General features: G+C 34.8%; 1 protein-coding gene across 3 annotated transcripts in view; it reads right to left on the minus strand.

Annotated features, from left to right (window-relative positions):
- Nucleotides 1–17,202, minus strand: part of LOC138698286 (cytochrome P450 4C1-like) — a 77,666-nt gene that overhangs the window by 45,185 nt on the left and 15,279 nt on the right. For all 3 annotated transcript variants that reach the window (XM_069824081.1, XM_069824080.1, XM_069824082.1), the window contains exons 2-3: nt 5,550–5,780; nt 3,643–3,749 (exon numbers count right to left, since the gene is read on the minus strand). In XM_069824081.1, the coding sequence (XP_069680182.1) occupies nt 3,643–3,749; nt 5,550–5,721 (279 nt within the window). In that variant the 5' untranslated portion in view covers nt 5,722–5,780. The remainder of the gene's footprint in view (nt 1–3,642; nt 3,750–5,549; nt 5,781–17,202) is intronic.

Raw genomic sequence — 17,202 nt, forward strand, 5'->3', positions numbered from 1 at the left:
AGTCCGCCACTGCGTGAGCGTTATGCTCTGGCTTGGAATTGAAGTGCCTTTCGGAGCGAGAGCAGCTCTGGCCGGCTAGACTGAGCCGCTCTCATGCCCGGCCCTGAACTAGAGCTTGTGTTCTAGTTGTCCGTATGTTCTACATAGGAAACAAACGAGCATAATTTTATGATTTAAATAGCCATTAAAGTATCTAATTTGTATCTCATGGTGAACGTAGAGTATACATAAAGTTAATTTTGTATTATACAATTATGATTATAATTTAACAGGCTACAAGTAATGTTGTAACTAGAAACAATTTTCTAATGCTCCCAGTTATGACTATGTAGATTTTGAACTAATTTAGAGATCACAAACATTGATTTACTTTGTAGAACCATAAAGGAAGTAAATCGTATGTACTAACGAAGAGAAAATAACTTTAAATTTACCAACGACTGTTTTATATCTGAAGCAAGAGATTAAAAACTATAGAATACTATCTACTCTTTACTTTGTGTTAATTGGCGTGTTTGAGTTTTCTAATACATTCAATTTCTTATTGTACTCTACTGGTATAGCCATCATGAGACCCATACAAAATAGTATATTCAATTTACAATGATATATTACTGTACCCTATTTAGCATGTAAATAAGAACAAAATTATTGGAAATAAAATATATCTCCTGTCTGTGCAACACTTAAAACTTTCGCTTATTAGTAGACATTGATTTAATGGTACAGAAAATAGGTTTCCGCAAGGTTTTAAGAGGTTAGGTACAGCTTACAGCAGTAAAAGTTTGGAAATATTCAATTTTTTTTCCTCCATTACTGTATCTTGTACAATAATGGAAATTTTGTAAAACACTATCCTTCTGCTACATGAAAGAATATTTTTACGATAAAAAATATTTACATTTTTTTAAATTCATTTCACTGTACAGTGATGATGCATTTCCCACATAACTAAAAAATTATCCAACATTCTGTGATGAAATTTTTTGTATATATCTATGCACGTCATATCTACAATATGATGCAAGATCACTTCTCTACCTTCGATATATTGTCTGATAAAAAAGAAATTCACTTAAAATGATCAAGTATCAGTACTTTCTTTTAACACAAAATAAAAAAAATATTGTTTATTAAGAAATGTGGTTGAAAGAATATAATATTGTAAACAAGAGTTCTAATAATAAAATAAAAGAGAGAGAATATGAAAAAGTTAACAAATTTATGAATTATGAGCGAAACCCTTCGTCACTGCATAGTGAACTGCCACCACTTTGAATTTGTAAAAAAGAAATAGGGTAAACTAGGGTCTGTTGGACAGTCGGGCATGTTGGACACTCCGTACTTTAACGTGTTACCATGCCACTTGTGGGCACCACATTCAGCTAGAAGTCAATGACGGAAGTAGGCACGAGTGGGGCTACTTCCGTCATTGACTTCTAGTAGAATGTGGTGCCCACAAGTGGCGTGGTAACCGTTAAAGTACAGAGTGTCCAACATGCCCGACTGTCCAACAGATCCTAGTTTACCCTACAAATAATTTTTTTAATGGTAAAAATATATATTTTTTTGATATAGCAGAAGGACAGTGGTTTACACGTACCAATTTTCATTATTGTACAAGAAACAGTAATGGAGGAAAAAAATGTTGAATATGTCCAAAACTTTTATTGCTGTAAGCTCTATCTAACCCCTTAAATTGCTATCCCATCCAAAGATAATGATAGGGGAGAAGACAACCATATTCTATTTCTACTCTTTGTTTAAGAGTTGATGTTTAAATTTATATTTGGAAAATATGGAAATAGTTGAAGGAAGTATATCTCAGGCAAGAAGCGAATCAAACTCAAAAGTTAATATTGGTAGGCTATAAATTAAAATGGATGAAACATACATCAAGAAATAGGCTTGTCTAATGTAGTGGTTTCGCGATTGTTGGAAGTTCCAAATCCTGTTACAAATAACAAATAGGAATTTTTTAAATCGTCAATGAGAGTTTCAATTTACAGATAGATGACATATCTACAGAGCCTTCTTCGCTTACGTGCTGTAGGTCGACCGGGCGGTGCGCGAACTCATGAAGGCCATGCAACGTGCGGAATATCTGGTATCGCAATCGCACGCTCGGCAGTCCAGTTTAGTCTCTCTGTTGAAGTGGTTGTGTTGACGTTTCATTGCGTGTTATTCTTCTGATTGTGTTAGTAAACTTTTAGATTTAGGAGTGGCTGTGTTGACGTTAGAGTGCGTGTTATTCTTCTGATTGTGTTAGTAAACTTTTAGATTTAGGAGTGGCTGTGTTGACGTTAGAGTGCGTGTTATTCTTCTGTTTGTGTTACTGAAGTGATATGGCACCACAGAAATTTGCATTAGAGCAAAGTACTTTCATGGTAGAGATTTATCTGAAAAATACTGATAGCGGAAAGGTAAAAAGACGATTTGCAAGAACAATTTTAATGACATCGTTCCACATAGTGATAACAGCAAAATACCACTCCTAAATAGGGCGTTCAGAGCACAAGGGAGATATTTCTTCTGTAGGTACTTAGATGAGGCTACTTTCAGAGCATAAAAGAATCATGTCCTCACAATCTTTGCAATGGTGCAGATATTTAAAATCACACTCACCTTTAATGGGTTATCAACTATACATAAACGGTCTTATTAATAAAAACTCTATGTACAGACGTTTAACTGTCTTTTACTTATACAATGAGTAGCTCGTTTATAAGTCGTGTGTAAATTCCTTACTAATAATCACTACATACGTCGTGTATAAGAGTATAACTGTTACGCAGCTACGTCATAGTTTCGTCATTACTTCGTTACGAAAGGTAATAGAATATCTGAGGTTCTCTATTGCATCCGGTAGAGCGCTCTAGTGTGGCGTGTGAAGTATCGATAGTACAACTGGCTCTAATCGATTACCACACTATATTTTGTTCAAAGAGTACCAGCTACAGCAATATTATTCTAATTATTCTGTGCTCTTCGGTTTGTTCTTCTGTGGTTACAAGGCAACCATCATCATAAAATGACAGTCGATACGAACATCTGTTAGAGGGGCGGCCATTTTATCTCTATATACAACACTTAAACAAGGGGTTTCGTGTATATAACTACTGCAAAGCAACTCCCATTGTATAGTTACAGCCTGTTTGTACATCCATAGTTTATGCATGGTTTATTAGTAAAGTTTTCTATCTCAACTCTGCATAAGTCTCGTATAAAAACTATACACGGTTTATTAGTAAGACTAAAAGACTTTAAGTCTAATTTTCTAAAAGTTTATTTTCGTGACTTGATTCCCTTGTGCTCTGAACGCCCCAAATATAAATCTAAACACTTCACTAGTACAATAAGAAGAATATCACAATATAACATCAACACAACCACTCCTACAGAGAGACTGAACTTGTCTGCTTAGCGTGCGAGAGACAGTTTGCCGCGTGTTGCATTTGCATTCGTGCCGGTCGCGCGCCGCCCGGTAGGCCTACATTATGTAGGTGTAAGCGATTGTTCTGTATAACAGACAGTGTTTTCGCCGTAGCAATGGCTACTGACGTTAAAAAGAATTCCTTGTAGAATAAATGCATCGAACTATGTCTACTTCAAATTGAAGGCTGCACTTGTGTAAATACTAACCTCCACATAGTCAGGACTCGATATAGCGACCACTGGTATTGGTCCGAGCCAAAACTTCATCACAGGCTTGTATTTCGTCATCAGCGTTACACATATATCCAAATATTCTGCAAAAGATTCAAGAAATTAATGTTATAATGGAATGCTTTATAGTAATGAAATTTCTGCAGTTTAAGTGATTCACTGAACAACAAATTGTTACATTTTGTTTTGCTCCGAAATAAAAATAAGTGAATATTACTAATATGTGTGCCCAAATCCGAATTTAAAATACAAATTGCCCCATCACGTACCATTTTTCGGGGAAAATTAATTGAATTTTTTATGAAAAACTTCTCTTTTTAATTTTCCACTGCTACTGGTAAAGTTACAACACGCTAGGGATTAAAAATGCCTCATAATACTTGAAAAATGTATACCAGATACAAAAATGATGTTACATAGTTTATAACACAACAACAATAAAAATATTTCACGCGTATAATGAGAAAAATCTCGGAATTTGAACTTACATTCAAAAGAATTTTTTGGATGACTTCTGTTTATATTACTAGACCCGGTACTGTCTTTTACAAGGAACCAAAAATAGTCTGCAAGCATGTGGGATGACGATCATCCTTTACATCGCCTTTCGATTTCAGATATTTTTTGATGAAATCTTTCCCCATGTTCGTCGCTTACCGCTCCAAAATTACGAGGAAAGAAATTCAAATGAGAATGTATGAAATGTATTTTGAGAGACATATTACACCCCATTTTTCTCAAATGCACTTGACAAAACAAAAGGCAGATCCAAAACCTACATCAGCACATAAACAAAATACACCCAAAGCTACACTACACATTAGAAATTGAAAACAACAAATCCATAAATTTTCTAGACATCACAATAATAAAAGTAGACAACAAACACACATTCAAAGTATACAGAATACCCACAGCAACACTCATACACAACACATCCAACCACCCAACACAACACATTCCGAACAATGGTACACAGACTACTCAACATACCAATGAACCAACAGGATTACAACGAAGAGCTAAACACAATAAAATACATAGCACAAAAAACGGATAAAACCCTAACATAATAGACAACATAATACGTAAGACAAAACATAATCACAAAAAACATAAGAATACAACACAAACACAAGAACACAAAAAATACATCTCACTAACATACGGAAACAAAAACACACAGAAAATTGCAACCTCATTCAAGAAATTAAATTAAAATATCGCATACAGAGCAAATAACACTCCACAAAAACATCTCAGCACACAAACAACACAAACAAACAAATACATCCACACAGGCGTATACAAACTCAAAATAATGTAACACCTGCAACAACTTCTACATAGGACACACAGGCAGATCGTTTGAAACACGTTACAAAGAACACATCACAGCCATAACAAAATTACAGAACACCTCCACATATGCAGAACACATCACAAATGCTAACCACACCTACAGAAACATCAACACAGACATGGAAATACTACACATCCAACCAAAAAGCCAGAAACTAAACACACTAGAACAATATGAAATATACAGACACATAAAAACACATCCCAATGAAATTCTCGACACGCAACTCAATTTCAGAACACACACACTCTTTGACTCTACATTATACCACACGAACACACTCTTTCAGGAAACAAAACAAGAGGCGCCAAGACCAACAAAGACCAGTTTTGAGGATGACCCATAAAAGGTGAAAACATGTAAACCAGGTACGATTATCGTTACAGTATTGTTTATTATCGCAATAGTTCTTTTGCTGCAATTGTTGCCAAATTTACAGCTTTAGTTACGATTTTACTATCTCTATTAATATGTAGTTTAATTCTTAAAATTAGTACTTCTTATTAATCATTCACTATACCTTCTGGCTTCGCAAATATATATGGTAAAGCGCTTCCAAGGATTGGATAACTTGGTGGCCCAGGAAACTTATCCATCATGTTCTTTATACGTTTTTTTTGTGGGTCTCGTGGCCATATTATTAGCAGTACTAAGATAATGACAGCAACCAGCAGCAGTGTTGTGGGCTCCATTGTAAATGCAACTGAGGGTACTGTTGAAGCAGCTTGCCTAAATTCCAGCGGGAAATTTCCTGTGTAACAAGAAGATTTAGTTTTACTGTATTTTGTTACAAGTAATACACTACCTCTGAATAGGGTGACCAGATTCACATCGATAGAAAAGAGGACACAAAGCTTCAAAAAGGAGGACTTTGTTCGAAAAAAAGAGAACAGAAAATATGTACTTAGATCTGGGCTTAAACCTGTATTATTGTACTGTAAATTAGGTCAATATCTACTTTCTTACAAAATATTTACAGTGCAGATTTAGGCTTATATCATACTTAAAAATATGTTAATATTACAAAATAAATATGATAAAACTTGATAATATTGATTTTACAGTTATCTTCATATAAAGTCAGGGGAACTATAATTATTAAAGAGGACAAAAAAGATCTATTTAGATTTAAGCTTAGGCCTCTATTATACTTAAAATTATGTCAGTATCTATTTTATTACAACATACTTACAATAAAACTTAATAATATAACATGATTTTACAGTTAACTACATATGAAAGCCAAGGCAACTATAATTATTATTATTAATACATAAAAAGACCGCACAAAATGTGAATTTAATATTACTTTGTAAGGACAGTTATGGTCGTTGGCAAAGAGTATATTCCATCGATCCTGCTGCCACCTACAGGCAGATTACTTGAAAAAGGCGTCAAATCAGATAATTTCAAAATATCAGGCATACAAGTTACGAAAAGAAGGACATTTCTTGATTTTTAAAATCCGCTCGGACCCCGAACAAACGTCTAAAAACGAGTACATGTCCGGACAAAAGAGGACGTCTGGTCACCCTACCTTTGAATTACTTTGATCTCGGAATATGATTTTGAATTTAATTCCTAGGAATAACACATGATTATTTACGTTGTTTCTGACATTGACCTAGAATCAACCCCGATCATTTGATATGGCAAAAATGATTTTCTGAATAGATTTTGTTATAGTGAGCAGAAGCACGTTGAGTACTTTTCAAGTGCAAATAATTAGTATGTGACACAACTACACTAAGAATCTTTGAATATTATGAGGAGCAGGATTTTAAGTGCAGTATGCAATGTGGAAGCTAAAATTTCGTAATAATCCGAACTTTCTCGAAGTCTTATAGAACTACTTTACGCTTTCAACAGAAACTATAATAAAAAGCCATAATGTCAAACATGTCACTAACCCAAAACAGAAGAACTCAATCGTAATATGTCAACTGACAATGCAACGCAAAATCCTAGGTGTATCTCTAAGAGATAGAATATCAAATATGAAGCTGCACCAATTATTAACTGCGGTCATTACATAACTACCATCGGGACAAAATGGAAATAGGAAGGCCACGTCGTCGTGAGGCATGACAGATGAACTTACAAGACTACCATGTGGGACCCCCGTGCAGGCAAACGGTTTCAGGGCAGACCTCGGAGCAGATGGGCGGATTTTTTCAACGAGCGAACAGGCTAAGAGTATTCCCGAGTAGAGTTGCGTCGTCGTTTAATACCAGAGCCATATGTTTAGCATAATACCGAAACGGGGTATTATACAGTATTATACGTAGTACCATTGGTAACATTGGTTGGATTGGTGACATGAATGCTTGTAAGGACTATGAACATTTTTCTCTTTTGAAAAGTATATGTTTTCGTCATAAACATAGTTTTGTAGCTTAATCGTACATATACATAATTAATTATTTTAACTAATGCAAACATAACAATATTAATAAAACAAAATATATAAATAAATAGAATTGCAATAGCCTACTTTGCATGACATTGACTTTGGCTTAAACTTTTAGTGGAAAATAACTGCACTAATTTTTGCAAAGGAAAGCAAAATAACATTAGATAATCTTACGTAATAGTTGTCACGAAATCACAGAAACCAAAACAAAATATTTAATACCAATAATGTACAGTAATGTATGTATGTATGTATGTATGTATGTATGTATGTATGTATGTATGTATGTATGTATGTATGTATGTATGTATGTATGTATGTATGTATGTATGTATGTATGTATGTATGTATGTATGTATTTTTTTTGTATATCAGCATGCTCCATTACATTGGAGTAATACTACATGCTTTACATAAAATATTACAATAATTAGTTACATAATTTATGAGAACAAGATATTTACAATTTTGATTGCGATCTTGAAATTCTTATAGATACAAGTGTTGCCTAATTGTACTTTTTATATTTTAGGTTACCATCATTGTTAATATTATTTCTAATTTCAATTTCTGTTACATTTTGCCAAATTCTATGGATTTTATAAATTTTCTGAAGCTTTTGAGGTATGCTGTTGTGAACTGATCAAAAGGTGGAGGCCAGGTTTGACCTGTGCGTATTATACTAGCTCGTAGGATTCTTCTTTCTTTTATCAGTGTGGCACATCTTAATATTATATGGTTGACTGTCTGCTCTTCTTTTAGTCTGCAAGGGCACGTTGGAGTTGGAATAATCTTGAATCTGTGAAGGCACGATCTTGTGAAGCCGTGACCTGTCACAATAGAAGTAAATTCTGCCCCGACAGGTAAATTTATCTTCAATCTATCTTTAATTGATGGGAAGAATGATTTCGTTATTGCGCCCTTAGTTGAGATAGTCCACTGCTCTTGCCATTTTCTTAAGGTCTTTTCTCTCTCTTCTGTTACTATGGTATCTCTCGGTATTTTGTTATAAGCTATTTCCCCTTCATCTTCTATGGCGGCTTGTTTGGCAAGACGGTCAGCTATCTCATTCCCTACTATTCCGACATGGGCCTTCACCCACCTAAAGAGAACTGTCCATTGCTGTCTCTCCAATTTTTTCAATTCTCTCTTTATATTTTCAATTATTGGATTATGTTTATGCTTGTTCTGTAAAGTGTCCAGTAAAGTATGTATGCATGCATGCATGTATGTATGTATGTATGTATGTATGTATGTATGTATGTATGTATGTATGTATGTATGTATGTATGTATGTATGTATGTATGTATGTATGTATGTATGTATGTATGTATGTATGTATGTATGTATGTACGTACGTACGTATGTATGTATGTATGTGTGTATGTATTTTGTGTATGTATGTATTTATGTATGTATGTGTGTATGTATTTTTTATTATTATTCATTTATTTAATAGCATGTCCCATTACATTTGTTGTAATATTACATGCTTGAATCTTTCTTAAAAACAATATTATTTAGAATGAATACAATGAGTTATATAATAGAATTTTTAAACACGATGGCACGTAGGTGCATTAATTATACTAAAATATTATTCCTTATGGATTATTAAAATTTGTACTTTCATCAAAACAATATTACTTAAGATTAATTCAGTGTGTTACACAATCAAATCTGTAAAACACGAAGACACGTAAGTCCATTAATTATACTACGTCTAAAACATTATTTCTTGTGGATTCTTGTGGATGGGTGTGTGTAAGGTGTGTGTGTGTGTGTTTTAACACTACAATTCGATATACACCAGGTGGCACTGACAATACAATAATATTAGAATAAATACAGTAATAAAAACAGCAATAAAAATAAACGTAAATTTAATTCTAACTATAAATAAATAAACCTAAGACTAAAAATGAAAACTATGCTACAGTAAACCTAACTTATAAGTACTTCTATTAAAGCTAACTAAACTAATGTTTTAATTAAGAGTTGTAACAATCCGGAAGATCACGCGACATCTTCATCGGACGAAAATTGCGGTCCTTGATTCTCAACTCGTTCTGGTGCATCATCCTTGTATCGGAGATTCCATTCTACCGGAACCATCTTTTCGGTTGTTTCTCGTAGTACTAGATGGCGTGAGTTCAAATTTGAGCGAATTGCTCATGGACATCAGAAAAAACAGCATTATCTGCCTTAACAGTGTTAATAGCTGCCGACATGGGTCCTCTGAGATAGGTTCTAGAAGCATCTTATTACGTGAAGCAGATGAGTACTTCTAGATTTCAGACAAGTCGCCTGATGTTTATGCACAACCGGGAACGTTGCGGTAGTGAAGATTGCGTTTTTTTATATGTATTATAATGTGATTAATTCAGTATTATACTATGACTGTTGGTATTACACGGTATTTTTACAATTCTAGTCTCGAGTAACAAGAGGAAGAAGTGAATGGAAACACCTCTAGAGTCATCCGAGCAGTGTGTGAAAAATGAAACTATGCAAGGACAATCAGACACTAGATCAACTAAAAACTCACTACAAAAATGAAGTTAGAATATAACTTCTAACGCGCATTAGCTCACCGCTTTAGGAAAGTTAGAGCTTTCCCTCTACTAGCAGGAGGCCTATGCTCTTCACGGGACACAATAGGCTATCTTTAGCTTTATTTTTAACGATAAAGCATAACGTTGAGGTAATTCTTCTGTTTGTGAGGCTAGTCACGGCGTATTTTATTACAGGCGGGAAGGCTTCCCTCTCTTTCGACAAAGAGCGTGACGTCACGAGTCCTAGCTGAGTCAACCCATCGCATGCCTTCCAGTCTAGAGGTGGAGAAAAAATAACGTAACGGTTATTTGGAACAGTTCGTTGTTTGGAACTGTTCCAAAACGTAACAGCACCTTGGAATACTACGTTCCAAAATACGATAGTACGAAATACTTGCTGTTACAAAATACTCGTTTCACTTTGGAACTACATTATGACAACGCCTGTTCCACAGAATGGAACATCTTTGGCACTATATGAAGCGTGCTTTCCCATAACGTTGTAAGTGCCAATTTGTAAAGTTTACAGTACGAACAAAAAATATTGCTATACAGTACATCCAACGTTGTGACTTGCACAACCTGAAAGTACACTACTTTATTACTTGGAGCAGCACTTTCTTCATAACCTTTCGTAATATTGTCAAACAGGGCACCTACAACTGATATATGTGAAAAAATAAATTTTCCCGGTTTCGGCACTTACAACGTTACGGAAATGCACGCTTTATATATTGAAAACAGTAGCGCCAGCTTTTAGAAAATAGTGGGTGAGCTCAAATATTTGAAGTATAAGTTAAATAAATGTCATAATTATGATGATAACACGATAAATTATTGGGTTGGCTCGGATCCCACGAGCTCATATAAGTTGGCGCCACTGTTTGAAATCAGAATTGGGAATCCTTTCGCCGCACTGAAAGAAATGTTGGAATCTAAAGTGAAAGACAAATAGTAAAGATATGAAGAGCCTCTTTAAAAAATATACACATTATCTTGAAACTAATTTTACTGGGTATAGAATTCTATCAAACAATTATTAGCATAATGCCTGTATTAGAGTATAGTAACTACATTGTGAATTTTATCAAAGGAAATGAAAATATATAGGTTATGTTTTATTTACAAATATTTTACAATTTTAGTTTCATTACCAATTCTTGAAATTAAACTAAATTCTGTTCAAACGTAACTATTGGCTAAGTTTTTTATTTACAAAAATACAACGGTAAATTTTCATATTTCATTACAGTGAGATTATTACTCTTCATGACAGTATTAATATGAATTTTAGCATAGCCGAAATGTTTAAAGTTTTATATACTAGTTTTTGGAGAAATTGAACACTATTGTAAACTTGAGCTGAGCAAGAAGAGAAAGAATAGGTTAGGTTTTATTTACTATTGGGATCCACTTCGATTTCGTGGCCAATAAAATTTACAAACCATTATAATTCAACTACTAAAACTGCTTCTTCTACAATTTCCATTATAATGCAACTACTAAAATCGCTTCTTCTACAATTTCCATTATAATTCAACTACTAATACTGCTTCTCCTACAATTTCCATTATAATTCAACTACTAAAACCGCTTCTTCTACAATTTCCATTATAATTCAACTACTAAAACTGCTTCTTCTATAATTTCCATTATAATTCAACTACTAAAACTGCTTCTTCTACAATTTCCATTATAATGCAACTACTAAAACCGCTTCTTCTACACTTTTCATTATAATGCAACTACTAAAACTGCTTCTTCTACAATTTCCATTATAATTCAACTACTAAAACTGCTTCTTCTACAATTTCCATTATACTTCAACTACTAAAACTGCTTCTTCTACAATTTCCATTATAATACAACTACTAAAACTGCTTCTTCTACAATTTACATTATAATTCAACTACTAAAACTGCTTCTTCTACAATTTCCATTATAATTCAACTACTAAAACTGCTTCTTCTACAATTTACATTATAATTCAACTACTAAAACTGCTTCTTCTACAATTTCCATTATAATTCAACTACTAAAACTGCTTCTTCTACAATTTCCATTATAATGCAACTACTAAAACCGCTTCTTCTACACTTTTCATTATAATGCAACTACTAAAACTGCTTCTTCTACAATTTCCATTATAATACAACTACTAAAACTGCTTCTTCTACAATTTACATTATAATTCAACTACTAAAACTGCTTCTTCTACAATTTCCATTATAATTCAACTACTAAAACTGCTTCTTCTACAATTTCCATTATAATTCAACTACTAAAACTGCTTCTTCTACAACTTCTATTATAGTGCAACTACTAAAACTGTCTCTGCTCAACTTCTGTTACAATGGAACTACTAAAACTGGAACTACTAAAACTGCTCCTACGTATTCTATTATAATAGAACTACTGAAACTGTTTTCTCAGAATGAAGGCAAACTTGTTCAAAGCCAGAGAGATAAGTACGTGAAAATTGTTTCAGCCTCAATGAGGTGATCTTGACTTTCCGCGAAACCAGTAATTTTTCCATACCTGTAATCTATTCCCTCAAGAACATATGAGGTCCACCGCTGTGGAATGACGTTTAGTCTGCCTGGCCGTGAAACGATTGGGCCTGGCTTCAAATCCTGGTTGGAACAATTTACCTGGTTGAGGTTTTTTCCGGGGTTTTCTAACCCATTAAGACTTAAGACTGGGTAACTTTCGATGGTGGATCCGCACTCATTTCGCTGGCATTATCACCTTCATATCAATTAGACGCTAGTCAACCATACTTAGATGTTGATAAAGAGTCGTAAAATAAACTACTAAAAAGCATATGAGGAGCTCAGCGCACAAATGACCCAGCTCGCAAAATTATATTTCTACTTTACCTCTTTGTAACAGTGCGCGAAATGAAAGACACAAACAAAACTTGTGCTGAAATCTCATGGATGTTAAAAAAAGGTTATGTTTCATTCAACGACGCTCGCAACTGCCGAGGTTATATCAGCGTCGCCGGTGTGCCGGAATTTTGTCCCCTCAGGAGTTCTTTCACATGCCAGTAAATCTACTGACATGAGCCTGTCACATTTAAGCACACAATGCCATCGACCTGGTCCGGGATCGAACTCGCAACCGCAGACATAGAAGGCCAGCCAGCGCTATAGCAACTGCGCCAACCAGGCCGATGAAATCTCATGGAAAACTTGAAATGATGATTAGGCCGATCTACACTTTGAAGAGAATACTATGAGGAGCTAGGGTATCCCAGACAGCTTTCAGAAAATTATTGTTCTCACAAATCTGGTTTGGAGAAACGCTGTTGCAGATATTTTGGCTGAGATAATGACAAGATTTTATTTGCTCCTAGTGTTTCGTAACATGTGTTGATTGCATGTAAATAATGAAAGCTCTCATAATAATGAGCGGCGAATAGAGTTTTTTATACTAAAGTCAAGGAGAACTGTTCCCAAAAAAGGCCACTTTTTCAGCCAAATATCGTCATTAACATTTCCCAAGACTTTTTTTAGATTGTAATATTTGATTTTACGATCTGCAAAATTATATCTACACATGGCGAAGCATTTAATTAATTTATCTAACTGCTGTAAACAGCTTCACTTTTGCAATAACATATTCGGTTCAAGGACATCACTTTGGTCTTGGTAACAAAGTGGATTTGATTAAAATAAGCGGAGACTTCTAGATTTTGATCTACATTCATATAATATTCTACTGACATGGATTGAAAAGCCACCAGCGTGGCTCAGTCGGTTAAGGAGCTTGCCTGCCGGTCTGAAGTTGCGCTCGGGCGCGGGTTCGATTCCCGCATATACTGATTACCTGGTTGGTTTTTTTCGAGGTTTTACCCAACCGTAAGGTAATGCCAGGTAATCTATGGCGAATCCTCAGCCTCATCTCGCCAAATACCATCTCGCTATCACCAATATCATCGACGCTAAATAACCTAGTAGTTGATACAGCGTCGTTAAGTAACCAACTAAAAAAATGGATTGAAAATTAATGGTATAGAGCAGTCATGTCAACTAATGCCCATAGGCGCAAGCTTGCCTGCTGGTCTGAAGTTGCGCTCGGGCGCGGGTTCGATTCCCGCTTGGGCTGATTACCTGGTTGGTTTTTTCCGAGATTTTACCCAACGGTAAGGTGAATGCCAGGTAATCTATGGCGAATCCTCAGCTTCATCTCGCCAAATACCATCTCGCTATCACCAATCTCATCGATGCTAAATAACCTAGTAGTTGATACAGCGTCGTTAAGTAACCAACTAAAAAAAATGGATTGAAAATTAATGGCATAGAGCAGTCATGTCAGCTAATGTCCATAGGCGCAAGCGTGTTCAGGACAGCCTAAGCGCATTACAGCAGAAAATAAAGAGATAGACAAGAGGTAGTAAATGCCGTTTAGTCGAGCTAATACAGGGATGACCAGCACTGATTCAATGGATGAAAGGAAGAAAACTTATTAAAACTGTATCCATGTTAATTTTATATTTGTCTGAGAAGTATAAGTGCATTATAAGAATGTAAGTTTTAATTTTAATGCACATTTTTCACAAGTTTGCTTCTTTATTCAAAAGGAATATTTTCTCAATTTTTTATAGAAAAGTGAAGTTTTCAGATGTGTTTGTTGAGGAGCCTTGCAGGTAGTGAAGCAATGTTTTCGTAAATCTAATACATCGTAAATACGTATTACTGAAGATAGTGTATTACAAACTTTGAAAATATTCGCATGGAAAATGTTTGTAAGGAAATGAATTAAGAAAGCAACTGCTGTTACATCATAAACAAAATATATGTGCCCACGTGTTGTAAAAACATCAGCTCTATAGCTTTAGGAGATTTTAAGAAAATAATTTAATATTCTGATGATAGGAAGTTGCGCACCAATATCACCTTAAAAGTATAATGCGATAAGAGATTTGTTATATAATGTTAGTTACAGTTAAAACATACTTTACTCGACCAAGGCGAGTGGAGCCGCGGGCGTAATGTGAACTATCACGATGCGGTATTACGAACGCAGGAGCAGTAGCGCCACGGCTCTGGGCTGTAGGACTCCACTGGCCTTGGTCGAGTAATAACTATGCAACTTTGCTTTGTACTATAGTATTAGTTTGATTAGTTTATTGATTACTATTATAAGGCTAAAGATACAACTAATATCAATTCCAGCTTACCATGTCATACTGAGTTTCTTTCTTTGGGATATTACTTTCTTTATGAATGATGTGGTTCATTAACTTAGCAAGGTATAGTTACTACTATGGAATTTATGTGAATATCCCTTCTTAAATCTTTATTATGTTATTAACATTTAAAATACAACTACAATATTACGAAATTGGTGTTAGTAGGTACTCTTGTTTTATAGACAATTTAGAAAACATCAAACAGATAGAAGCCATATAAAAATAACGACATAAAATTTCACGTTCCGATTGAAGTTTGTGCACCACTGTTTTCTTAATCCAAAAGGCTGCTTATTCATATACATAATCCTTCCTCCTTCCATACTAGCGCTTAATGCCCGCTCACAATGTCAAGGTCAGAAAAACGCGCTTGCTTTGACATCACTGGTATAGAGAACAAGTTTGCCACTGAAGATCTTAAAAATAATTACGTGATTTTCTCATTGTGTAAGAGGCAATTTCTTCACATTTCGCTTATTAACTTATCAAAGTTCGTTAGTACTGACAACGGTAAATGGTTTCACTGGATATTCGGTCTTTCATTTCACCGCTTTCAACTCCACCGCGCTCAACTGATGTATGGGCTACCTAAAACTGATCCCGTGCTCAACTGATATATACCCAAAACTGATCCCGCCCTCAACTGATGCATTTTTAATTCTATCGCGCTCAATTTATGTACAGTAGTGGCAAAAAAAAAAAAACCGGACCGACCCTTGTAGCTGATTTCAGAGCCTTGTTCACTCCACAGCACGATAGACTGGTAACTAACACTTTCGTGGTTCGAATCCTGCCTGGGAAGGAAACTTTTTTTTGTTCCTTATTCAAATTTATTCCCAATACTTTTCGATTGCAGCAATATTTTACTACTTAATTAACTTATTATTCCCAGAACATGAATTTTACCAGCAATCGAAAAGTATTGGGAATAAATTTGAATAAGGAACAAAAAAAGTTTCCTTCCCAGGCAGGATTCGAACCACGAAAATCTTAGTATCCAGTCTATCGTGCTCTGGAGTAAACAAGGCTCTGAAATCAGCTACAAGGATCGGTCCGGTTTTTCTTTTTGCCACTACTCTACACCCATGTGGTTGAACTTACCTTTTTTTTCGAGACAGTAATACTATGTCACTTGATGAGAGTTAGAGAATCCATGAAAAGATTTACTATGTAAATAGATTCGAGAATAGTTTTCTTCATAGCTAACACGCCAAATATTGCACTTACAAGACATGATTTATTAAAATATCTTTCAAGATTTTACTCATTTTGTGAATCATATTGTCGTCAAGCTCCTTACAAATGCGTGCTATGGGATGAAGGTATTTTTGATTTTCATTAGTGATAGTATCCTACGGTACCATAAGTAAGGTATCATACTCCTTTTTAAAGTATTATATCCTTTGGTAGTATGGTAGCTGCTGGTTCACCAATATGATCGTTACAGTTAGACGGAGTTTTGTACCTATCAAATCGCTAACGATTTTTGAGGTCAGATCAGAATTCGGCGGTTACTTCATCCAAATAACATTGACCTAGACAAAGCATTATACAGAGAGAACTTTCTCTTCCCGAGAGGAATTTACTCTTCTGTCTAGTGGATGAGACACACAGGAACAGTAATAGGTGGAGCATGTGGTTGAGAGGGCGAACACGATGTATTATTCATAGACAAATTCTCACCACATTGAAGAAATATGAAGCAGTCAACATTTCAAATATAATTACACTGTTATATCGTAAACAGTTTAATATAATCAGTAAAGTAATGTTGCGTGTGTTGTGTGTGTGTGTGTGTGTGTGTGTGTGTGTATATATATATATATATATATATATATATATATATATATAAACCTCCTGCATGTATATACAGGATGTCCGAGGTGGTGTTACAAACTTTCAGGGATGATGGCGAAGGGCACATGTATCAATTTGAAATAGGAACCATGGTCCGGAAATGACTGAGTCGAAAGTTATAAGCATAAATAGTTGTGTGGAAATGAAAAT

Source organism: Periplaneta americana, chromosome 4 (genome assembly GCF_040183065.1).
Source record: "Periplaneta americana isolate PAMFEO1 chromosome 4, P.americana_PAMFEO1_priV1, whole genome shotgun sequence".
Taxonomy (NCBI): domain Eukaryota; kingdom Metazoa; phylum Arthropoda; class Insecta; order Blattodea; family Blattidae; genus Periplaneta; species Periplaneta americana.